Source organism: Ambystoma mexicanum, chromosome 10 (assembly GCF_040938575.1).
Source record: "Ambystoma mexicanum isolate Mex_15411 chromosome 10, UKY_AmexF1_1, whole genome shotgun sequence".
In the NCBI taxonomy this organism is placed as follows: Eukaryota; Metazoa; Chordata; class Amphibia; order Caudata; family Ambystomatidae; genus Ambystoma; species Ambystoma mexicanum.
The window spans coordinates 1,640,519,656-1,640,546,005 of NC_090932.1; the positions used below are offsets into that span (position 1 = coordinate 1,640,519,656).

The 26,350-nt window shown below is 47.1% G+C and overlaps 1 protein-coding gene across 2 annotated transcripts in view; it reads right to left on the reverse strand.

The window, feature by feature from the left end:
- LOC138492705 (septin-2A) overlaps positions 1–26,350 on the reverse strand; it is a 568,103-nt gene that overhangs the window by 311,126 nt on the left and 230,627 nt on the right. For both annotated transcript variants that reach the window (XM_069620052.1, XM_069620053.1), the window contains exon 6: positions 22,300–22,434. In XM_069620052.1, coding sequence (XP_069476153.1) covers positions 22,300–22,434 — 135 coding nt within the window. The remainder of the gene's footprint in view (positions 1–22,299; positions 22,435–26,350) is intronic.

Sequence of the window (26,350 nt, forward strand, 5' to 3'; positions counted from 1 at the left end):
GAGACCTTTAAAAAAAAATGTAAATAAAACAAAGGATGAAACGATCATTGACTAAACATGGAAAGCCAGGCACTTTTGGAGGTCAATGATTGTAATGTAAAGGAGAAGTCTGTATCCGCATCTGTAAAGGGGTCTAATAAAAAACCAGAACTGAGGTGTAGTGAAGACAACTCGGTAGTTGCTAAAGATGCTGCCAATATATTTACACCTCTACTCATACAAACACAGCTCCAATGTTTTTTTGAAAAGATGGATAAAAAAATTGATTTTCTAACTCAACCATCTCATGGTACTGTGATTAATACTGAAGATACGGCTCAGACCTTAGATGCATCTAATAGTAATGATACTAGTCATGCACAAAACGAGAAAAAAGAAATGGAGTTAACTAAGGCACCTGGGCCTGGTAATTCACAGACAAATATGATACAACTAGATGCCCATGTCAAACAGAAACCCAATATAGATACTACGACACAGGAGGGACACTATCAAAATGGTATGAACAATCACAAACCAGTGTCACCTGAGATGAATTTGGTGATGGGCTGGACGGTAGACCCGTCAAAGGTCGATAAACCAAACTTAAATCGGGCTTCTCTGATGAGTGTTTCACCAAATTCCAAACTTGCGTAACCTCGTATCAAATGATATTGATTGGATTAGGCTCCCATATGTTCCCAATTGTAGGATGTTGTGTAAATATCAAAACATAATTGCTTCTTTAATATGACAACATGTAAAAGACTGAAATGTTGGGTTATTATTATTTATTCAAATTTGTTGAGCGCACATCAGCCCAGAAGCATCGTGGCGCTTGTTACAGACATCTTAGTTGCAAAGGAAACCGTAGTTACAAGCAGTACATAAATTACAGAGGAAATATATACAATAGCAAGGCAGTATATTTACATGGCTTCCTGAGAGTTTGCTAATTATTTTGCAAGGAACGAGGTTTTCAGTTTCCTGTGAAAGATGGGAAGTGAGTTTTCCGTTCGGATGTCTGAAGGGAGAGCGTTCCATGTCTGTGCTGCAATGTAGGGAAAACCTAGACCTCCGGCTTTGGCTTTTTTGATGCGTGGGGTGCAGAGTAGGTTAGCGTATTGCGTCCTAGTGGGACGTGTGGAGGAAGGTTTGAGGATGGTATCTGAAAGATAGGACGGGGCGGAGAAGGAGAGGCATTTGTGAGTGAGGGTGAGGATTGAGGGTGATCCGTTCTTTGACTGGGAGCCATTGGGCTGAGAGCCTGGCCTGGGTGATATGCTCTCTTCTTGGGATACTAAGAGCGGCCCGGAGAGCGTTGTTCTGTGTGATTTGTAGTCTATTTATGTTTTTGGCTGATGTGCCTGCTAGGAGAGCATTGCAGTAGTCCAATTTGGCTCCAATGGTTGCCCTCGCTATGGAGAGGCAGTTAGGTTTAGAGAGGTAGGGCTTGATGGCGTTTATAAGTTTGGTGGTGTGTGTGGATGCGGAAGTGATTGCGCTGACTTGTCTAGTCATTGATAGCGAAGAGTCAAGGTATACTCCCAGTGTCTTGACGGCTGTGGACACGGGGATGATGGAGTTGTCAATGGAGAAGTTAGTGTACAGTTTGTCTAAGGTGTTCTGTTGACCTAGTATCAAGATTTCAGTCTTGTCACCATTGAGGCAGAGGCCATTAATTGCCATCCATGCCTTGATGATGGAGTAGATAGTGTGGAGTGCCTTTGCGTCTTCGTTGTATGAGCCTGAGAGGGGTAGAAGTACTTGTGTGTCATCCGCGTAGTTCGTGTAGGTGATGCCGTATGAGTCAAGTTTGTCAAAGAGTGGCTTTGTGAACAAGTTATAGAGTGTAGGTGCAGTGCAGGAACCTTGAGGGACCCCGCAGTGGATAGTCGTGGGAGTGGCGTTGGCGATGCCCGAGAAGACTTTCATGGCCCTACCTTCGAGGAAGGAAGTGATCCAGGCGGCTGCTTCTTTGGAGAAGTTGGCTGAGTGCGTGAGGTGGGAAGTGAGAATCTTGTGATCAACCAGATCAAACGCGGCTGAGAGATCTAGAAGAAGCAGAAGAGCCGGCTTGCCTTTGTCCATGATTTGGGTGATCTGGCTCTTCAGATCTACCAGGGCTGTTTCTGTGCCATGTCCTTTCCGGAAGCCCGATTGCCTCGTCCCGAGGATGGAGTGGGTTTCCAGAAAGTTTTGGATTTGGCAGTGTGCGGCTTTGTCCAGTAGTTTCAGCAAGAATGGCACAGTGGTTATTGGTCTATAGTTGTTGGGTTGTGAGGGGTCAAGAGTCGGTTTTTTTAGGAGAGGCCGGACCCAAGCCTCTTTGAGGTTGGCTGGGATGATGCCTGTTTTAAAGGACGCATTGATAAATGCCGTGAGGAGCGGCGCAAGGCAGTCTGCGCAGTCTTTGACTAGTTTAGGTGGGCAAATGTCGCCTTTGCATGGGGAGGGTTTGAGGTTTATTAGAAGGTTGATAACTTCTGTTTCCGTGACATCTCTGAAGGAGAAGTCAGGTATGGTGGGCTTGGAGGAAGTGGGTGGGGTGTTGGTCGGTTTGGTTCCTGTCTGGTGAGGAAGTGCTTTGCAGTGGTCTTTGATTTTCTTTTGGAGAAGGTCAATTTTGTGAAGCATGGCAGCTTGAATGCTGGTACACCACGCTTCATCTTTGATTATTTCATCTGGAGTATTAGGGGGGGCGATGAGCTCATTAAAGATTGCGAAAATCTCTTTGGATTGTGACTTGGCATTGGCGATACGAGTGTTGAAGGCGTTGGCCTTGGCATTGGAGATAGCTCTCTAGTATTGGTGGGAGATTAAATTGAATATGTTTTTGGTATTGGTGCAGGGGTCAGATTGCCAGTTTTTTAGTGCTGCCCTTTTGTGGGATCGCATTGAGTGCAGTTCTTCAGTAAACCAGGAGTTGGAGTGTAAGGATTTCTTCTCTTCTTTCCATTCAAGTGGCGCTATTACATTGATAGCTTTGGTGAGGACATCTTTGTAGATGTCTGCTAGGATATTGGGGTCGCTAGCGAATGGGGGGGCTAACACTGGGGTATTGAGGTATGGGCGTAGGTTCTCCTCTGAGTTTTTTAGAGCTTCTGACTTGTGCAGCGTTGGCAGGGGTCAGAGTCTTAAGGTTTTTGGTGATAGGAATAGAGAACTCTATGCAGTTGTGGTCAGTCCAGGGCAGTGAGGAGTTGAAGGTGATAGAGGAGAGGCAGTTATGGTCTGCGATCCAGTCAAGTATGCGGCCTTTGATGTGAGTAGGACTTTCTACTTTTTGGATGAAGCCCAGGTCATTGAGTTCCTTGGTGAGAGTGGCTGCAGATTTGTCCTTGGGATCATTAAATCCGAGGTTGAGGTCCCCTAGTAGAATGGTTTTGGTGGAGCTTTTGATATTGTTGCTAAGGATGTGTAAGATGTTGTCCTGTGAGTCTGGGGAGTTGCCTGGGGGGCGGTATAGTAGGTGAATGTTGATGGTGCTGTTGGGTGACAATGTGAGTTTGGCCGATAAGAGGTCAGAGTTGTTGGTCGAGGGGTGACTGACAGGTCGGAGCTGTAGGTTCTCTTTGTAGATGAGGGCTACTCCGCCTCCTATTCGATCTGGCCTATCTTGTCTGAGTATGGAGAAGCCCGGTGGTAGTGCAAGTGTGACGGCAGGGCCTGATGCTTCATGTAACCATGTTTCGGTGATGGCTAACAGGTCAATGTTATTACTGGTTATAATGTCATGAATATCAGAGGCATGAGCTGGGAGTGATCGGACATTGAGGAGGGCACATTTGATGTGAGGTGTGTGATGTTTGCTTTTGGAGGTGTGAGTGATGGTCGTGTCTGGTATGTTCTGTGAGGTGATATTGCAGGGTGTGGCTAGGTTAGTGGGTGGTGGACTGTGGGTGTGTGGGTATTCCGTGCGGGGGCAGCGTGTGGAGGTGGTGCGGGAACTCAGTCTATAGTTTCTGAATTCAGTGGCAAGGGCTAGTGTGCTAAGTTCTGGGGTCTGTGTGCGCGCTCTAAGTCTTTCTAGTCTGTGCAGAGTTACTACACAGGGTGTACGATCTTTCATGGTAGGTGTGATATCCTTAATAGCGAGATGCTTGTGGCAGAAGAGTGGGCTGGGTGGTGTGTGGGTGAGGGGATGGATGGGAGGATAGAGTTTGAGAGTAGTGAGTGTGGAGAGGAGAGTGAGCAGCGTGGTGGCGGCAGCGGTGAGCTTGCAGGACGCTATGGGCATGATTGTGTACTTGGTGGTGCTGTAAGTGGGGGGACTCAACACACAACTTCAAAGGTGGTCTGTAGGTGACCATAGGGCACAACACAACTTCAGAAGTGGTCTGTAGGTGACCATAGGGCACAACACAACTTCAGAAGTGGTCTGTAGGCGACCATAGGGCACAACACAACTTCAAAGGTGGTCTGTAGGCGACCATAGGGCACAACACAATTTCAAAGGTGGTCTGTAGGTGACCATAGGCACAACACAACTTCAAAGGTGGTCTGTAGGCGACCATAGGGCACAGCACCAGGCACAGCATGAGCCAGACCCGTATAACGATCAAAAAGCACAGCATCGGACAATGGGAGGCTGAGCTTGGCCAAAGGGCATAGCAAGTGGTATGGGTAACAGGAGAGCACTATTGTAACTAGTATATAATACCAATTGAACAGCTAGTGACAGTACTCACGTTGTTTAAGTCCTAGTAAGAATTTGATCATCCACGTCCATCCATGAACGAATGATACCTTAATGAGGAGAATGTGTGTGATCTTGGGGGTCCAACGGTAACGGTAGCTTCCCGGTGCGAACAGGGGCAAACAGGGCAGTCGGCCTTATGTTGGCCTTGGGTGGCCGCCGGCTTCCGCCTGCCGGCGGATGTGTGGCCTTAAGAGCTGCCTACACAGCGTTGCTAGGCAATGTGCAACGCCCAGCCTCGCTTTCGGGCCGCATCGCACCCGACATTTTGTTTTTGGAAAAATGTCGGCGCAAGCAGATCTGGGGGCTCTGGAGGCGCAGGAGGCTCCTGTGATGAGGTGGGGTGCCCAGGGGGGGCAGATGGCCAGATGCAGTTGCGATCTGCTGCTGATCCTTAGAGGGGATCCACGCCGCCTCCGTCGAGTCGGGATCTCCGCTGAGGTCCAAGACGGTGGTGGGGGGCTCCTGCCCTCTCCACGGCGATGGGGGTCTGAGGGGGCAAACAGGGCAGTCGGCCTTATGTTGGCCTTGGGTGGCCGCCGGCTTCCGCCTGCCGGCGGATGTGTGGCCTTAAGAGCTGCCTACACAGCGTTGCTAGGCAACGTGCAACGCCCAGCCTCGCTTTCGGGCCGCATCGCGCCCGACATTTTGTTTTTGGAAAAATGTCGGCGCGAGCGGATCTGGGGGCTCTGGAGGCGCAGGAGGCTCCTGTGATGAGGTGGGGTGCCCAGGGGGGGCAGATGGCCAGATGCAGTTGCGATCTGCTGCTGATCCTTAGAGGGGATCAACGCCGCCTCCGTCGAGTCGGGGTCTCCGCTGAGGTCCAAGACGGTGGTGGGGGCTCCTGCCCTCTCCACGGCGATGGGGGTCTGAACTATCGATGTATTACTCAATGGAAGATGCAAGTAATTTTGTTGAATATCAGGTGCCAATGTGCCAAAATGAACCTAATGCTGAGGTGAGAGAACTAATTTGTAAGCATGCATGAAAAAATAAGAGTACAATCAGAGGCAGTGGCTCAAATTGTCACAAGCCTTGCATGGCTTGAACCATTAATGAAAACTCTAATTGGGGAGTTGCCAGGAAAAGTAAATTTATAAAATGATGCATTGTTTATAAATTCATGGAATTGCTGTGGCCTGAAGAACTTGAATGCATGGTTCCAGAAACTACAACATTGTAAATTACCTGCTATAATTATAGTACAGGAAACCATGGCACTCGAGGATATTTATCTAGAAGGCTACATGGCATTTTGTGCACACGCAGTGAGGGGCGCAACTGGGCGTCCATCTGGTGGGCTTGCAATTTTTGTAAAACATGTATACTCGGTTAAGGCACAGCAAGTCCTTACATCTGCTGACATACTCTCAATAGAAATTACATCAAGCACTATAATGTACCCACATATATTACTAATTTCTCTATATTGGAATCCAATGGCAACCACTCTAGATACTATAATGGAAAAAACTAAATGTAATGACTGCAGCTGTAGAATACTCTCCTAATGTCATGATCATTATAGGTGGTGACATTAACTGCAATCTTTACGCAAGTAGTGTGGTCCAAGCAACATCTAACTATGGTTATGTTGCATCCTCCTTTGAAAGGGGACAAATATGGTCAAATTATTTTGATCAATGGGATATGCAAATAATACCATATATAGATAAAGATCCATTATTCACTTGGTCTCGTGGTCTCATAAATTCTACTATTGACTACATTGTGATGTCTGGACCTCTATCTAATACTGCATCTGTGTGTAACATCATAAACTCACATCTAAGTGATCACTGCATATTGGAGTGTTCTTTCGAATGTACTCTTCCAGTATGTAACGTGTTACCTGCTTTGTCTTTACTGGAAATTGATTGGCAAGCCTTATCCATACGATGGAACACAAGACTGTACAGGGAATTGAACTTCTCGGTGAACAGGGATAATGTTAAAATGAATCCGCAGTTGATGACTATACCCGAGGTCAAGACCTTCGAATTGCAAAATGCTAACATGATATGTAGGCACATTGAATGGTTGGCAGCACAAAAAGGGAATGATATACAGCAAAATCAAAAGGGTTTGTATAATGCAGAAATTGCCACTAGGAAAAAGAACTTAGCACTGCGTAACTTGATGAAATTCTGTAATGGTAAATCATCTTACCGTACAGACAAAAAGCTTATTATGACAAGTTACAAACACTATATCAAACAGATAAAACTTGCCAAATATCAAAAATCTAATCAGAATATGATTCATAATCTTATTCAAAAAAATACAAGAGAAATCTGGGCAATGCTAAGAGATCCCTTAATGAAAGAAATATCACCTTTGACTTCAGCTGTCAGTGGGGAAGTTTGGACAGATGTCTATCGCAACAAATATGCACTTCCACTCAAATTTAGACATCAGCAGACTGCGGTTAATATGTCAGATCTGCCACTAAAATGCCCATGGGGTGTGGATGACATAGAAAAGATAACGAATTTGAAATCCTCAAAGGCTGCTGGCCCGGATGGCATCCCCCCCTGTGTCTTAAAAGATGATCCTAAGTTGTGGGCAGGCATTATATTGAGTACCATAGAATGTGTCTTTCAAACTAAGAGAGTACCGGTGTCTTGGTTATCGGCCATTGTGATCCCTATACAAAAAAAAGGTCCACTTAACGATCCAGCAAACTTTAGACTGGTAGCTCTTATAGATGCAACAGCAAAAGTATTTGCTGCCCTAATCTTAAAAAGATCTAAACACCTTTATTGTAAAACAGGAGATCCTCTCCCGATTCCAAACTGGTTTCAGGAAAGGAATGGGCACGCAACTAAACGCTACCATACTGGCTCATCTATTAAAGCTAACTAGGATGAAAGATCATGGTCCAATTTATATGGCTCTGCTGGATATATCTGGAGCATTTGACTCGGTAATAAGACAAATTCTCTGGAGAAGAATGCAAGAGCTTAATATACCACCTCAAATTATAGCAATGATTGTACTACTTCATACCAACACGAACTACAGGATAAAAATAGATCAAAACGGTTCCCTTACTTCCCCAATTGACACATATATAGGAGTTAAGCAGGGTTGCAACCTTGCAGCTACCCTATTTAACCTGTATTTAACAGAGATGGGTGCAATATGGTCAAGTTGTAATTCCTTCGCCGTCAAATTGGGGGTATTGCGTCTGGATTGGATGGCCTTTGCGGACGATCGAATACTATTCAATCTTACTCCATTCGGACTGCAAAACAAATTGACATGTCTGGTTGAATTCTGTGACAATCACAACTTGAACCTAAATACAAAGAAATTGAATATTATGGTTCTTACCAACAAGAAAAAGCTAATGCATTACAAAGGGAATATCAAAGGGCTGTCTATTCCACGGGCACTGGGCTTGATATATTTAGGGTACAATTTAACAAATGCTGATTCACTTGCGAAATGGCAGTTGGAAATTATTACTAAAGCTTCTCCACTAATTTCTCAAATGAAATTAATACACAAGAAGCTCTGTCAATTCTCACTAATTCCACTAATTGAATACTATACGCTTAAAGTGGAACCGATCATCTATGGGCTAGACTTATGTTCTCTTGAAATTGGTATAATTCTTAACAAGGTGCAAGGCAAAATATGGAAGCAAGTCTTGCATTTACCCATGTCACTGCCAAATTCAATAATTATTCATGAATTGGGACTCACCTCGCTGGCTACGAAATAGTTGTGGCGCAAAATGGCCAGTTATGCAAAAATGCTAGACCCAGTTTCAAACTCATTGTATGAAGATCTTGGAGACATGTTAAAACAGGGAACACCAAAATCTGTATATGATGCTGGACAACAATGTGTAAAAACACTAGAAAAAATTGCTATGAAGACAGATGATTTAATCAAACGGCCACAAACGGTGAAGGTGAAATTACGTCACTATGATTGGGCAGTCACAGCAGACACAATTGGGTCCTATACATTGTATAGGGAATATGCCAAATTTCGTCATAGCCACAAACCAGTACTTGAATATTTCAAGCAGGTACCCTGTCAAAAGATCAGCGAATTATATATGCGGTTTAAATTCAACCTTTTCAGAACAGCAGCTCGGATCAAAAATTGGCAGCATAGCCTACTAATATGTGTAGAAGGTTGCAGATTTTGTAAATCATCACTAAATGAGACTCTGAAACATCGGGTAATATACTGTCCCTTCTTTGCAAAAGATAGGCAAATTCATCTTGGGAAATATGTGGATGAATTTGCCATCTATGATTTTGAATCTCTGTGGCTACAATGTATGTGGGGACATAGGAGATCATTGATTATGGACTTGTATTATTTTTTAATTATTATTGAAAGCAAGTTGGAAAAAGAATAATCATCATGGATTACCAATGAGGATGTGATGAAGCGACCAACAAAAGCTAAATTGTGACTGAATGCAATGCTCTAAAATCCCGCTTGATATACAGGTTAAGGTTTGATCATGTAGTCGATAGATATGTCATAATTATGACTTAATGCTGTTTTGATACCCATCTTTATTCACCTTCGTTATCATGTTTAGTACTACGAAATTATTGTAAACCGAGTAAGGAAAAGAAATAAGAATACTGGTTTTATGTTGATTTTTTAAATGTGTTTGTTGTAAAGATATATTATCGAAATACAATAAAATAAAATATATAAAAAAAGGCTTTTATACGTAAAAGGGGGTGAGGAAGATCAGTCGGCTACTGGAAAAATATTCCAACATAACTGGACCCTCGGCTATTCCAGCAGCAGTGGCAAGCTCTGAATGGGACATGAGGAGATCCCCTTTGTAGAACAGACTGGAGCACCGTGGGTGGACAGTGACCGAAGCATCCAGGGAAGAGTCCCCTCCGTAGCAGGATTCTGAATGGCATGTGAAGCTTGCACCACCAGGTCAACCCTGTATGTGGACACTGGACCACGTGTGAAGCGGCACGTCCAACCTGTACCTGGATACTGGACAGTAGGAGACGTTTACACTGCTAGATCTGCTCTAGGTAGAAGGACCTAGGTCCACTCTACTCTGCACCCGGATGCTGGCCAGCATGAGAAGCCACAGCGCAATGACACTGCACCTGGATACTGGACAGTAGGAGACGCTTGCACCGCTATATCTGCTCTAGGTAGAAGGACCTAGGTCCAACTCTACTCTGCACCTTGATGCTGGCCAGCATGAGAAGCCGAGGCGCAATGACGACACTGCACCTGGATACTGGACAGTAGGAGACGCTTGCACTGCTATATCTGCTCTAGGTAGAAGGACCTAGGTCCACTCTACACCCGGATGCTGGCCAGCATTAGAAGCCGCAGCGCAATGACTACACTGCACCTGGATACTGGACAGTAGGAGACGCTTGCACCGCTATATCTGCTCTAGGTAGAAGGACCTAGGTCCACTCTACTCTGCACCCAGATGCTGGCCAGCATGAGAAGCCGCAGCGCAATGACGACACTGCACCTGGATACTGGACAGTAGGAGACGCTTGCCTGCATGAGAAGCCGCAGCGCAATGTCGACACTGCACCTGGATACTGGACAGAAGGAGACTCTTGCACCGCTATATCCGCTCTGACAGAATGCAGAGTGGTGTAAGGTCCTAGGTCCACTCTGTACGTACCCGGATGCTGGCGAGCAAGAGAAGCTGCATTGTAATTGCACCTGGATACTGGACAGTGGGAGACGCGTGCATCCCCACGTTCGCTGCTGGAACTGTGTCAGGAGCTTGGACTGCCATGCCCACGCTGTCCCAGGATTGTGGCCTGTGTTTGCAACTTGCACTGCTGTGTCTGCATACAGCAAATGCCTCTGTCTCTCGTCGTCCTAAAGCTGCAGCTTTCCCATGCATAAGCTTACAAAAATACAAGTGTGCCCCAACTTCCTACAGTGACATCTCCCATTAATGCTTCTGCAAATACAATATATTCTATCTGAAGAGAACATTAATTTGAGTAGCATTCCAGTGAAACAAAAAAAAATACAGTAAGCCCCAGGGAAAACAGTGACAGGCGGACAAAGACTTGGGATTGGCTGCGGCTCCCTGGTGCAAATATTTGCAAGATCTATGGCTGGCGGTCAGCCCTTCACGCAAATCACCGATTATACATGATTACATTCCAAGAGGGATGCTGGGGGGTTTATTAAGCTCAAGGAATGCTTTAATTAAGTTTGAGGCTGTTTAAAAGTTGGCGGAGAAGGGGCTGGGCGTCTTTACTTTGGAATCATTAGGGAATCGAGCCTGTGCAGTATTCCCAACCCTTTTAATGCAAGGCCATTTCAGCACTCCGGGGGCAAAGGATGTTTTCAATGTTGCTATGGCATTGACTATACTGACCCACTTCACCTGTTGGTGCACCCACACGTAGAATATGGTTTGCCATTAGCATATCCAGGGCTCATTCAATGGTGAAACCCCGGCCTTGTTAACACTGAATGCCGATAGTCACATGTATTCACCACCATGGCTACTGGTCTCATCATACTCCATAGTCATAGTTCGGTAGAAAGCCCATTTCCTTTGCCACGTGTGGCAACGCCCTGTACGTTTTGCTGGACTTTTAATCTGAAGCCTGCCTGGGTGTGGCTCTGTGTTTATGTGCTCTGCCTGGAGTACCCCAGAGTACCCTCTCTCCTTTAGTCGTGTGGCTTGGCTGGGAGTGTCTTTGTTGCCTGTATAACATGGCTCCCCTCGGTGGGACCCAGTCCACCACACCTTAGGGTCACATGGCGATCCCTTGCGCTCCCTTGTGTAAGAGGAAGCCTCATCTTGGGCCACTGGATGCCTGTATCCCAAGGCAGGGACCAGCAAGCAGACTGTAAACGGTTCTGACTCGCATATGCAGGCATCTGTCTGGAGAGTATGCATTTGTGTAAGAGACCCTTCTAGAATGCACAGGTGTGCTCAAGCGATGGTCTGCCAATGGCTGGCCTCCTTTCTGTTTGAATGACTCTTGGTGGTTGATGGTGTGCTGCGTTTACTCAATACCTCCAAAGGGGGAGGGGGGGCTGGTGGTCAAAGCAGACCCCCTTGCCTGCCCATGGTGTCTACTGATGGAACCCGGACCCTGTATTCCAAGAAGGCCTGCTACTCAAGGAGGACCAACGTGCTGTACCAGGCATTCAGGGGCTCGGGCGAGCCTCCGACTGACCCATTTGGCCTCATGCCCAGTTTCTAGCCAGGAGGGTCCAGCGCTATACCCTTTTCAGCAACGGATCCACATGGCTTCGACCTCGACTGCTGAAGGCCCAGGTCATGCCTGGGACATGTGTTTCACGTGTGACGCGCAATGGAGTCTGCAGGTGGAAGTAGTGAACCACAAGCGGTGCCAGCATCTAGGGGTACATGTGGCATTCTGCAACACATGCATATCCGTTTGCATGCACACATTAATAAAACCATGCAGTACCCTTGCGTTTTTTAGGCAAACATTGGACGTGTTTGTTTATTTATAAGGCGCTGAAAGCCTGCAGGCATCGGAGCGCTAAAACAAAAAATAAACCTACAACATAAATTACAGAAGAAACAAAAACACCATCTTCACAGCCGACGTAACATAAAGTTCATCAAATACAGCCTTCTCAAGTGGATGTTGATGGATTATAGTTGATACAAGCCTTCAGGAGAATCCACTTTAAGTTTCAGATTTGATGATCCTCTGGCCAGATAGTTGCAGTCACTAAGGTAGCTTGCTAAATTACTGGATCCACATCCGACCAGGACACAGTCCCCGTTTTCCTGGGTACACCACTCGTCAATTTCCAACATATATAGGATTTTCAGGTCGATGCGTTTAACCTCCCCTGGCCCAGTTCGTTGGCAAAGCCAGACCAGGACCTGTAACTCATCTCTGGGATCTTTCCCGGTAGGTTTTTCAATATTGGTAGTCATGAAGTTCCTTTTGTCCATGACAGAGTTTCGCACGTCTTATCCCTGGGCCAAGGCATTATGGACTTCCTTACCCGAAGGTTTTTTGGAATAGGGATTTTAGTATCCAACATGGACTTCGCGGGACCCATCAGTGGAAAAGGGTGTAGATGACTTCCCCCCCCTCTACCCTTCTCCAGAACAAGGAACGACAGGACCCACTGAAAATTCAGAGCCAATGATAGGAGCCAAGTCATGGGATGTTAATGTGGGAGATGGAGCTCGATCCCCCCCTCTCTCGATAGAGGGAGAGGCCAGGCGAAATTGTCAGAAGGGGCTGGATATTGTTGCAATATCCACCCTCACAGTGTGATTGTTCCCCCACACAATTGTCTAAGGAGTCCATCCAGTTACTAAAGTTATCAAAATGTTGACACAAATTTAGTTGGTTAATATTGGCCCTTACGATGATCCATTGGTCAAGGCTGATCTTCTCTTGGGAGTTAACCACCATAACGGCCGTTGTGGTAGACACGGTGTTAGCTTGGGGTTGTGGGGTTAGCTTGGGGTTGTGGATTATTCTTGGGTTCTTGGGCCCTTCTGTGTCTAAGGTGGAAGTGATAGACTGGGGCGAGTTGAATGAAAGATTTCCAGCGATAGTGGCCGCATCAATCATCGAGTTCACGTATTGACAAGCGTCATTACCGGCCTGATAACTTATCAGGATCCCAGGCGTTGATGGGGATAACCATTAACGGCAAATCCTTTCTTTCGGGGTAGATCCTTTGCCTTGTACGTAGGCTCATAAGCCGAACCGCGGACAAACTGTCCCTCTTCAATGTCAAGGGAGGGAGTCCTGGGGGTTGTAGCCATGGTCTCCATATTCTCCGTAGATAGACTCAGTGCCCGAGCCTCAAACAAAAGGTCCCCGCTCAGATGTAGAGGAGGCCTTAGGGGTAGTAGCCATAGCCTCCATGACCCCGCCCACAATCAAATCTGGAGAAGTGACTGGGATAACAGGCATAGTAGGAGAGGCTACCTTTCTTAAAACTTGCATGGGGGGAGTCATGGTGGCTATGTCAGCAGAGCCACAAGCTTTTTTACTGAGCCCTTCACAGTGCCCTTTTTCCCTTTTTTCTTCCCTGTATAGATGATCTCAAAGAGGGGAAATGGTACGCTTGCAACAGTATTCAGCTTACTTACGGATAAGCATAAGCGTTGTACTAAAGAGCCAGAGTAGAGATGGCAACAATCAATGACTCACTGATCACGAGGAGGGGACAAAAAACAACAGCTCATCGCTCACGACAAACGCCATTCAGGCCTGGAGCTCTGCACTCAGCCAAGTCCAGCATGCGCTCAAAGTAAAGGTCAATGCGAGGCAGCCTCCATTCACCTCCATCCACTCCACCAGCTGCCAGCTAAGTACACACCGAGCTTGCTTGGAAGATTAGAGGAGAGGACCTAGCAGTGGGTCGGTGGAGGGATGGAGCATCAAGCCGCACTGCACCTAGAGTATCAGCCGCCTTCGATGCCCTCTTCTCAGTGACCTGTTCTATAGGACCTGGGTCTGGCAGCACTAAGGGTAGACAGGTTTTTATAAGGGCAATAATTGTCAGAATCACTGGTCCTTTGAAACAGCGAGCAGAGCAAAACCAGATTCTCATATTTCTTCACACCCTAAAAATCGGTGGATACCAGACTGACCAATTGGCATTCATGAGAGCTAGCAGAAAACGTGTTATTTTAAATAAATAGAAATAGATCTTGAGGGGCGGGTGCGTATTTTTCCGCTGCATCTTCCAAACTTTGGTGTACCAGATTCTGTTTGTGGTTTCTACACACTTGAAGACCCCGCAAACGCTAAATCAAGCATTTCACTTGGAACTTTTTCATAAATACCCGTTTAGAGGCTCTCCGCATTGGGCAACATACCCCCAGGACAGCAGGAAATGCAGCAGCATAATGCATTTGCAAATTCTGCACACACTACGGAATTTTATAAAACAACCTCCTACAGACCAGCTAGCAAGGAAATGCAGAAAACGGCCACAAAAAGTGTGTCTTTTCTCTTCTTCCGGCTGCCCAAAGGAACTAGACTGAGGACGACGAGGCCAGACTCTAGTGTGGTGGGTGCAAGAGTGTTACCAGCTTCCAAACTTGGCTCTACGTCATGGGGTCGCATCCAAATATGGGCATTGAAAAACACTCTGCAATTGAATATTTAAATAATACAGGAAACTGAAACTTGCCCAGGTGGCTTCCTTTATTTTTCTATGAATTTCACCGGCAAAAATCAACAGTGTGGATTGATAGCTGTTTTCCAGCAACAAATGAACAGGAACCAAGGCACTCATGCAGAGCACATAAAAACGAGCCAAGAGCTTGTTCTGCTCTCAGGAGCACTGGCCGCTGTAGTCAAGAAAAGACTGCAATGCTGTGAGAACTGTAGACCTCCTTACATTTCCCTGGCCACAAAGGCAGGTCATTTTTCAAAACAGGACATCAAAATAAATTCACTGGCCAGATCACTGTTGGGTCATCAGAACATGAGGATCACTGGCCAGAACACTGCTGGGTCATCAGAACATGAGGATGACCGGCCAGATCACTGCTGGGTCATCAGAACATGAGGATCACTGGCCAGAACACTGCTGGGTCATCAGAACATGAGGATGACCTGCCAGATCACTGCTGGGTCATCAGGACATGAGGATGACTGGCTAGATCACTGCTGGGTCATCAGGACATGGGGATCACTGGCCAGATCACTGCTGGGTCATCAAGACATGGGGATCACTGGCCAGATCACTGCTGGGTCATCAGGACATGGGGATCACTGGCCAGATCACTGCTGGATCATCAGGACATGGGGATCACTGGCCAGATCACTGCTGGGTCATCAAGACACAGGGATCACTGGCCAGATCACTGCTGGGTCATCAGGACATGGGGATCACTGGCCAGATCACTGCTGGATCATCAGGACATGGGGATCACTGGCCAGATCACTGCTGGGTCATCAGGACATGGGGATCACTGGCCAGATCACTGCTGGGTCATCAGGACATGGGGGGGATCACTGGCCAGATCACTGCTGGGTCATCAGGACATGGGATCACTGGCCAGAACACTGCTGGGTCATCAGGACATGGGGATCACTGGCCAGAACACTGCTGGGTCATCAGGACACTGGGATGACTGGCCAGATCACTGCTGGGTCATCAGGACACTGGGATCACTGGCCAGATCACTGCTGGGTCATCAGGACACTGGGATCACTGGCCAGAACACTGCTGGGTCATCAGGACATGGGGATCACTGGCCAGAACACTGCTGGGTCATCAGGACACGAGGATGACTGGCCACATCACTGCTGGGTCATCAGGACACTGGGATGACTGGCCAGATCACTGTTGGGTCATCAGAACATGAGGATGACCGGCTAGATCACTGCTGGGTCATCAGGACATGGGGATCACTGGCCAGATCACTGCTGGGTCATCAAGACATGGGGATCACTGGCCAGATCACTGCTGGGTCATCAGGACATGGGGATCACTGGCCAGATCACTGCTGGGTCATCAGGACATGGGGATCACTGGCCAGATCACTGCTGGGTCATCAGGACATGGGGATCACTGGCCAGAACACTGCTGGGTCATCAGGACACGGGGATCACTGGCCAGAACACTGCTGGGTCATCAGGACACGAGGATGACTGGCCAGATCACTGCTGGGTCATCAGGACACTGGGATGACTGGCCAGATCACTGCTGGGTCATCAGGACACTGGGATGACTGGCCAGATCACTGCTGGGTCATCAGGGCCTGGGGATCACTGGCCAGATCACTGATGGGTCATCAGGACCTGGGGATCACTGGCCAGATCACTGCTGGGTCATCAGGACCTAGGGATCACTGGCCAGATCACTGCTGGGTCATCAGGACCTAGGGATCACTGGCCAGATCACTGCTGGCTCATCAAGACATGGGGATCACTGGCCAGAACACTGCTGGGTCATCAGGACACGAGGATCACTGGCCAGATCACTGTTGGGTCATGAGGATGACTGGCCAGATCACCGCTGGGTCATCAGGACATGGGGATCACTGGCCAGATCACTGCTGGGTCATCAGGACATGGGGATCACTGGCCAGATCACTGCTGGGTCATCAGGACATGGGGATCACTGGCCAGATCACTGCTGGGTCATCAGGACATGGGGATCACTGGCCAGATCACTGCTGGGTCATCAGGACATGGGGATCACTGGCCAGATCACTGCTGGGTCATCAGGACATGAGGATCACTGGCCAGATCACTGTTGGGTCATGAGGATCATTGGCCAGATCACTGCTGGGTCATCAGGACATGAGGATCACTGGCCAGATCACTGCTGGGTCATCAGGACATGAGGATCACTGGCCAGATCACTGCTGGGTCATCAGGACATGAGGATCACTGGCCAGATCACTGCTGGGTCATCAGGACATGAGAATCACTGGCCAGATCACTGCTGGGTCATCAGGACATGAGGATGAACGGCTATATCATTGTTGGGTCATCAGGACATGAGACCGACTGGCTAAATCATTGTTGGCTATGGCTTTTTCAGGACACAAGGATGACTGGCTAGTTTGAACATGGCTTTATCAGGACATACGGATTACTGGTCATATCACTGTTGGGCTACAGCTTTATCAGGGCTTGAGGACGACTGACTGCATCATGGTTAGGGCAGCCGAAGGTATGCAAGCACCTTTTAACAGAGACTTGCGGGGCTATGAAAAAGGGCCTCCACGAGTAACGAGACATGCAAGGGCCCCAACAGGTTCTTCACATTCCCATCTCATAAAAATCAGGCAGATAGGGACATGTTTTGGATCTTTTACATTAAACCATTGAAATGCTCAGGGTGCGACTGTCCAGGTCATCCACGTGCCTAATCAATTGGAAGCCACTATAATTGGATGGCGGAAAAGGTTTCTTTTTATGCACCTGTTATAGCACAACTATTAGAAGGGAGAGGCCCTTTACAGGGAAATGTTATGTAGCCGCAGCACCGGAAACATAAGGGGATGCTGCATAGCACAGCGCATGGAGACTGGTGAAGACCAGATTACAGTACTCGGGGCATGATGAGGAAGGAACATGCAACTGGGACAGTTCTGCAGGCACTCTAATGTGCCTATTTATACATTTGCATTACACACATTCACAATTCTAGGCACAGGTCGTGCTTTGCCGGCAATCACAAGAGTTGCAGTTTTGTTCGAAAGCAGTTCTTGAAAGCTGGGAACTGGGGTTTAAAGGCGGCAATTTAGCCACTAGAGCCCATGCGCCTCATTCCTAACTTCCACACAGTACGCCCAACTTTGCTCATGAGCGGCCAGGGAGAGAGGTTCTGGCCATGAAACGTTCTCGCCCTAAAGAAAGGGCAGAATTGGGATAGCCAGTGGGACTGTTTATTATGCACCTACCGCCATAGTGCGCAAGCTGCATGGGTGGGCGAGTGGGGAACAGAGGCATGGATGCTTGAGGGCGAGCTAGAAGCAAGCATGGCTGCTGCCATTGAGGGACGGATGCTTGATTGAATACGAGCAGTTTCGGAAGTCGCAGGTAGGGCGAGCTAGAAGCAAGCATGGCTGCTGCCATTGAGGGACGGATGCTTGATTGAATACGAGCAGTTTCGGAAGTCGCAGGTAGGGCGAGCTAGAAGCAAGCATGGCTGCTGCCATTGAGGGACGGATGCTTGATTGAATACGAGCAGTTGCGGAAGTCGCAGGTAGGGCGAGCTAGAAGCAAGCATGGCTGCTGCCATTGAGGGACTGATGCTTGATTGAATACGAGCAGTTTCGGAAGTCGCAGGTAGGACAAGCTAGAAGCAAGCATGGCTGCTGCCATTGAGGGACGGATGCTTGATTGAATACGAGCAGTTTCGGAAGTCGCAGGTAGGGCGAGCTAGAAGCAAGCATGGCTGCTGCCATTGAGGGACGGATGCTTGATTGAATACGAGCAGTTTCGGAAATCGCAAGGACGACAGCTAGAAGCAAACATGGTTGCTGCCATTGAGGGACGGATGCTTGATTGAATGCGAGCAGTTTCGGAAGTCGCAGGTAGGGCGAGCTAGAAGCAAGCATGGCTGCTGCCATTGAGGGACGGATGCTTGATTGAATACGAGCCGTTTCGGAAGTCGCAGGTAGGGCGAGCTAGAAGCAAGCATGGCTGCTGCCATTGAGGGACGGATGCTTGATTGAATACGAGCAGTTTCGGAAGTCGCAGGTAGGGCGAGCTAGAAGCAAGCATGGCTGCTGCCATTGAGGGACGGATGCTTGATTGAATACGAGCAGTTTCGGAAATCGCAAGGAGGGCGAGCTAGATAGGAGCAAGGATGTGTGCTCCATTCCCTTCCTCCCCCTACCACCTCAAACAGCTGATTCTCTAATCTATGCCTTGAGGGGGAGGGATGGGAGCCAAGGCCATCTCAACTTCCTACTCAGCACAGCAAAGAACTGAGGGTGAGGACTTCAGCAGCTGGAGCTACTGCCACCCCTCCTTTTCCAGTCCCAACATCCAAGCATCATCAGCTTTACTGAAAGGGACGAGCCGCTGCCAGCACACTCTCTCACCCTGCATAAATGTCAAGGATCAGCAGGCATGGGTGGCCAGGAAAGGGGCTGGGGTAAGTGATTGCGGCTTTAAGCCATTCACCTTACTACTACTTTATAAACAACATTTATCCACTCTCTCAGAGGCAAAGCCCCACTTAGATCACTAACAGTTTGTAACTGCCCCAACAAACAGAACTGCTTCTCCCCAGAACTTGACCTGCTGTAGGAGAAGACGGGCAGAGCAAATCTGGGCCAAAGATAAAACTGAAAAATAGAGCGGAATGGAAACTGGTAGAAAGATCATACAAACTGAAGATTTTTTCAACTAAAAAATGCTTCTATGATGTACAAATTAAAGCAGAGAACAACTCTCACAAATTGTTTGAAATGTACAGGAACTGGGAAAAGCCCAGTCTTATCTCTGTCTTTTTCCCTTGACTCGACAGACTGTCAATGTTCAAAAAGCACTAGAGGACAAAGTCCTTCAGGCAAGGGATAAAATCCAAATCCGTCATGATAAATTGAATATACCCCCGGATCAAGCATCTGAACTGAACACCAAGAAGGTAGGCTCAGGCTCAGGCTCAGGATTCTCCTTCCAAAATGTCACCATCGAGGAAAAGGAGGATATTCTCATCAAAATGCTACCTACATCCGGTTTATGAAACACAATACCATCTAAAGTAATCCTTGCCAACAACAGACTCTTCACCCCTTTCTTGACAAGATTCTTTAACGCATCTACCCGGCACAAAAATGTACCCAACAGAATCAAAGAAGTTGTAGTTACACCCCTAATCAAGAAGCCGGCCTTAATCCTAAAGACCCCAGCAATATGAGACCGATTACAAACACGCCTTTCCTATTAAAAATCCTGCATACGGTCTGGCCAATTACAGGCCCATCTGGAGGCATCTGCCATCTTGCACCAATCAGTCAGGCTTTAGGAGTCACCATGGGACAGAGTGCCCTGCTTAATTTGCAATCACAGAGGCTGGATACAGTAGAAGAAAACAACACCTTTCTACTGATCCTCTTGGACCTATCGGCGCGTTCGACTTATTGGACCACTCCTATTTGCTTAAAATACTGCCATCCATGGGGAATGGCTCCACTGAGGTCATTTCGTGGATAAACTCGTTCCTCAGCTAAAGACATTCTAAAATATGCTGGGGTACTGCATGCTTCAAGACGGCCCCTGTTAAATACGCAGTGCCGCAGGGGGCGCTGTATTTCGCCGGCCCCCTTTAAACCTATACAAAAAGCCTATGTGACCAACTTGAATCAAGGAGTTTACAATTCACAAACTATGCAGATAACTTAACTGCTAATGGACCCCAGTGAGGACTATGAGACTGACCCAGCCAATCTTACTTCTGCTTGCAAATCCATCCAGGAATGGATGGTCAAAAACTGGATGTGTGTTAATGGTTCAAAGACAGAATTTATGGTTTTTACTACTAACCAAACACCACACACTGGGGCATGGTTACTCAGTTTTTGATTGATGGCTCCTTTATCCCAGTGGTAAACAAAGTCAAAACCCTGGGTATACTAGAAGCATCTATGAGTGCAGATGCTCATTTTAATAGCATCATAAAAAACACACAATACCATCTGAAAATACTACGGAAAAACAACGCGCTGGTCTCTAGCAAAAACTGCAAAACTTCAGTTCATGCTATCATCTTGCCTAGGCTGGATTACTGTAATGCCCTCCTAAGCGGTGGTGGAGGGGGAGGCAGTAAGGAAAGCATACACAAACTCCAGGTCGTGCAAAACGCAGTTCGAGTAGTTCAAAACATTCCTAGGAGGGACCATGTATCCTACCAAAGGAAAGAACGCCACTGGTTGCCAGTGGCAGAGAGGGTATGCTTTAAAATCCTCACATTTACTCAAATGCCTGTTTGGCAAGGCCCCCGCATACCTAACCAAAATGATAGAGGGATACACCGAACAGAATACTGTGCTCCAGCACGGCGAATCGGTTATCAATCACACGACCAAGGCGAGCAAGAGGCAAAGGCATTTCCTTCTCGGTGAAGGCTGCTTTGGCTTGTATGCTCTCCCAGAATTGCTTCGTAAGGAAGAAAACCTTGCTTCTTTCAAAAGAAAGCTAAAGACAGTGCTTTTCTGTTAAAGAGTGGTGGAACCATTTGTCTTGTCAACAGTTGTGTTAACTGCGCCCTGATACCTGCGGGCTATGGCGCACTAGAAACAAATAAATACAAGCCAACTGTGCTCGGCAAATATAGCTCAGCTCGCACGATGACGGCCCAGAGCATGGTTCGTGGTTTATACATTTTACACAAAAGCAATGATTTTGTACAACATCACAGCAATTCACACACGTTGCTATTGTCTGGGGAGAGTAGAGGATTTCACCGGGTTACAATTGTGTCCTGCTTTCCAGCCCTGATCACTGGGCCACCCGGCCACTAGTGTATTCACAGCGTGATGTGATGGGAGCCCGCTTTACAGCTGCGGCACATCAGAATTCATGGCCAAATGATCCTTAACCAGTGAAGAGAACCTACGGTCAATCCACTAGGCATCAGGACCATAATTCAGCTGCTTTATGCCCCCAACTATAATCTAGACCGCAGCAGATTCATGACATCGGGAGCAGCGGCCTATGTTCTAGCCGCTGGGCGTAGGAGCATTTGCCAGCGGCAGATGCATGAAACCTGGAGCAGTGGGCTATGTTCTAGCCGCAGGGCATTAGGAGCATTTGCCAGCGGCAGATGCAGGAAACCTGGAGCAGCAGGCTATGTCCTAGCCCGCTGGGCGTAGGAGCATTTGACAGCGGCAGATGCATGAAACCTGGAGCAGCAGCTCTATGTTGTAGGCACTGGGCGCAGAAGCATCGTCAGCGGCCCATTATTGGCCAGTGACTCATCATTGCAGTCTGGAGCAGCGGCCTATGTTCTAGCCGCTGGGCGTAGTAGCATTTGCCAGCAGCAGATTCATGCAATCTGGAGAAGCGTCATAGGTCCCAGCCGCCAGCCGTGGCCTTTCAGTGAGCAACATTGTAACGTGATGTAGGAGAGCAGGGAAAGGCGCGCCAGCAGTGCAGCAGCAGCAGCAGACAGTCACATGTCAAGCTCACCCATGACCGAAGGGGGAGATGAAGTAGAAGCAGCAGTGCACTCGGTTGTCAATGATGTGGCGCCGGTTCAGGCCGCTCTCGTCATGCAGGTAGCGCTCAAACTGATTGTCAATGTAGTGGATGATGGTTTTGAAGCTGCATAAAGAGGGAGAAAAGAAACCCAAAGAAAGACGCATTAAATAAGGAAGCAACAAGGGAAACCACAGCATATTACAAGCGTTGGGAAAGGCAATAGTTGCAACACTTGTATAGGGATTTTCCAGGCAGTGCTATAATGGTACTATCTGGCCATAAGATGGCAACAGCTGCAAAATGGTGCGGGTACCTGGGCCTTTGTACATGGCAAATGCACAATACCTTGTGACTTCAATCCAGCAATCCAACTAAGTCAATGCCTAGTCTGGGATGCCCAATGGAAGCCCTTATTTATATATTTTTATGTCAAAGTTCTTTAAATCTGGATGATGAACCCTTGTATAACGCCCCTCTCTTTGAATCCCCCTGACCTCACTGAGCCAAGAAGTAGGTTTGTTTTGCAAATTAAAAGATTTATTTGAAGAATTAAACAATATATATCACACTTTTATGAATAAAATATTTGAATAGCACACTTATGAATATGGACGTAATCAACAAGGGGAATATTACAAAATTGACAATCTCTTTAATCACTTAGGAGTATGAATGTGAAGGATACTGTAGCAGAGAATACCTTATATGATTCAAGGAAATGCAATGAAGGGAAAGAATGCAACCCAGAAATAACTTGATTTCAACAAAAGACAATATGATCAATTTTCCCCTGTGACTACTCACTCCCCTCCCTATGCAATATGAAGAGATGGAAATAAGGGCACACAGGTTGCAGGAAGACAATCAAGAATGCAGTTCAATCCCAGTTCCCCCAGCAAGCTTAGAGAAACAGGTATAATTTTAAAACAGGCAAAAATACTTTTGAATGGGATTGCAGTGAAAGTGAAATATGCTAAATTGATTTTAATTCACTAAAAGATTCAGGATGAGTGATAGTTACTTGAGATTGGTTCAGGTCAACACTAGCAATGATTCATGAATGATTATCAAATTGAGGCCCTCGTAACCAGGACTAATGTCTGGCAGAGGAACTGCCAGGACACCCCCCCCCCTCGTTATTTTCATATTTTAATTAACACTGGGTCTCACCCTAAGTTACTAGGGGAATCCAGTAGGGGTGTACCGAACTTCGGCTTCGAGTGAGTATTCGGCAGACATTCGGCTGAAAATCCACTATTCGGTTTCGGCCGACTGTTTACTGGACTCCTCACTCGAAGCCTAAGTTACACCCCTAGTTTGCAACGTGCTGCATGTGGCGCTGGTCTGAGCATTCATCTCCACCTCCGCTTGTATTGTCATTTTTAACTAAGCACGTAACTGGAATTCTGGGCAAAGCTCGTCATATAAATACACACCGACCGCAGACGGAGGGAAGGGGCAGCAGGAGGACTAAGGGTCACGAGAGCTAACTATTTTCACAGCGTGCATGGCCTCCCATAACAGCAGAAGCAGCGGCCAGCGAACTGACTGTATTCAATTGCTCCCCAAAATGCGATGCCCGGGCACTTCAGAGTCTGTGGTTTCATGTTTTTGTGCTAGTAGAACTTGATACATATTTAACTTGTTTTGTTACAATTTCAATGACTGCTCAGAATGGGTTGCCTAACAATCCCCCAAAAAACCCACTTAGCCTCACAGCGATGTAAGTAAGACGTCACTGCTTCTACGTACTTAGATTGCATGAAGGCGGGGTAATTACACCCTACAGTGCTTGCATGCAGTGTTTCGACTTTCAACATCTGTGTCCATCCCGTTAGTTTGCATACCCTTTGTTGCCAGGCCCAGCAGGCCCTACCTAACGTCCAAGGTGCTGTAGACTGCACACATGTTCGATGCATTACCATGTGACAGGCCCACGCCCGCTGCCGTGAACACACACAGCCCATGCTCTACACATGTTGAGACGAACGTTCTGCTCTGTGCTCCCACTCTGCGGCATTTGTTTGCTCATTGTGGAAGCCATCATGTTCTCCTGACCTGGTGAACAGGAAAAGAGATGTCTGGCCGATCACCTGCGGGGAGGTGATTGCAGGGTCACCCACCAGTCCGCATTCTCCTTTTCCACTCACTGCTGCATTAGGTAAGTTCAGTGATTGTTTCACAAAGACGCAATGCCCCTGACACACCTAATTGTCTCTTGGCTACTGACTGCCTTTTATCCATGTTTTAACGCAGGGGAATTTCGGCAACAAACATTTCTTTTGTCAAAAGCTCTAGGATAGGGTAGGGATGCTGCCCAGCACTGCTTGTATGAAGCATTGGTCCTTTGTGAAATTATAATTTGGAGATGGCTCTCTCATCCCGTGGATGGACAACGGTAGTTTCCCCTCCCCTTTCTTCTTTGAGGCTGCTACCGTGAAATGCAGTTTTTGTGCAGGCGTATGGCCAACAAGAGCTGACACTAATAAATAAACGACTGGTGCCTGATCAGGATTTCAAACAAATATAAGATTGTCCGCTGGCTACAAATCACATTTTCAAAGGCTACAGTGTCACGAACATTTCTTTTCAGGAACATAGACAACTACTATCTAGTACCCTGTTGTGCACATCCTTTCAATTGCACTGGGTGGGTCTAGACTGTACAGGGCCAGTGGGCCTACATGTAGGAATGCTTTTGTGAAAATGTCTTGAACCTTTCAAATACACTGCCATTCCAGGCAGGTTACACCTTAGAAATAGTTTATGGTGGCGACTCCATAATCTTTTTGACCCACTCTGCCCCATGCCCCCAAGAAACCTGGAGGAAAAACAAATTTGCCTCACATGCCAAAATGACTTGCTAAGGTTCAGAAAAGCAGCAAACTTGCTGTTCTTGTTTCCCTGACAACACACGTTTCTAGATTCTATTAAACTTAAACGTGTTTTTAAAAAGTTGGTGGCAAAATTATTTTTTTTTTTATACATAGTACAGCAATATCAAGTTCTTTCCATCTGTTTTATTTTGTGAGACCAGATAATGCAATGTTCCTACGTTTAGATTTCAAAAGAAATATTTCCATACATATATTGACACATTTCTATTAATAAACTACTATTCGGTTCAGGCCGAATATTTTGGCCAACTATTCGGTATTCGGCCGAATAGTAAATGTACTATTCGGTACACCCCTAGAATCCAGACGTGGACCTCTTGCTCACCGTTCTAAGATGGGCACAGCTCCACCCTACTGATGAGGTCCAACCAGACCGAAACAAGTGTCTGGGGTTGATGTTGGTACTATTGTTCAGAGGAGAATTGCCTGGCATTTCGGTACTGGACTGCCCCAGGGCATGACAAAGACTGATATTCTCCTATGTGAAAGGAAGTGAGCAAAAGAATCTGGGTAAGGCTCTAATGTCCGGCAGAGGGACTCCCAGGAACACCCCTTGTTTTTTGTAGGTACCAGTACTGATGAAGTGAAGGGATAGATTAGGTCCGCCAGGGTAAAGACCGGTACTGATGAAGAGCAGTGAGGCAGGAGGTCAGCCACGGTTAAGACCGTCGAAAGAATGCGATGCAAGGTGGCGAAATAAGCCAACAGGAAGGGTTTGTTGGACTTCTTCTCATGCCCCTCTGCACTAATCTGGGTAAATCAGGAGCCACCCAGGGTGCACTGCACTACAGGTCCTCAACTGACAGCCCAAATAGACCAATATTCAAACAGTTTAAAGTTACTGTCCGCATTTCCTAAATCATACTGTTATGTGCTATACTTCTATAGATTTAGAGTTATGATACAAATGATCTAAGCTGTCGGAAACTGCCATGACAGAGCAGAGGTTGAATGTTAAAAAAACAAAAAAACACTGCCAGGCAGATCAGAATGCTACAACCCCACCCAACAGGAGCAGCAGTTCAGAAGCGGTGAAGAATGTTAAATCGAAGGCAAGCGGTAAATGTGGCAGGAGCAGGCATTTTAGCGGTCTACACTGGCATACAGTTTGACCCACTGATAAAAGTCCTGCCAGAACAGTG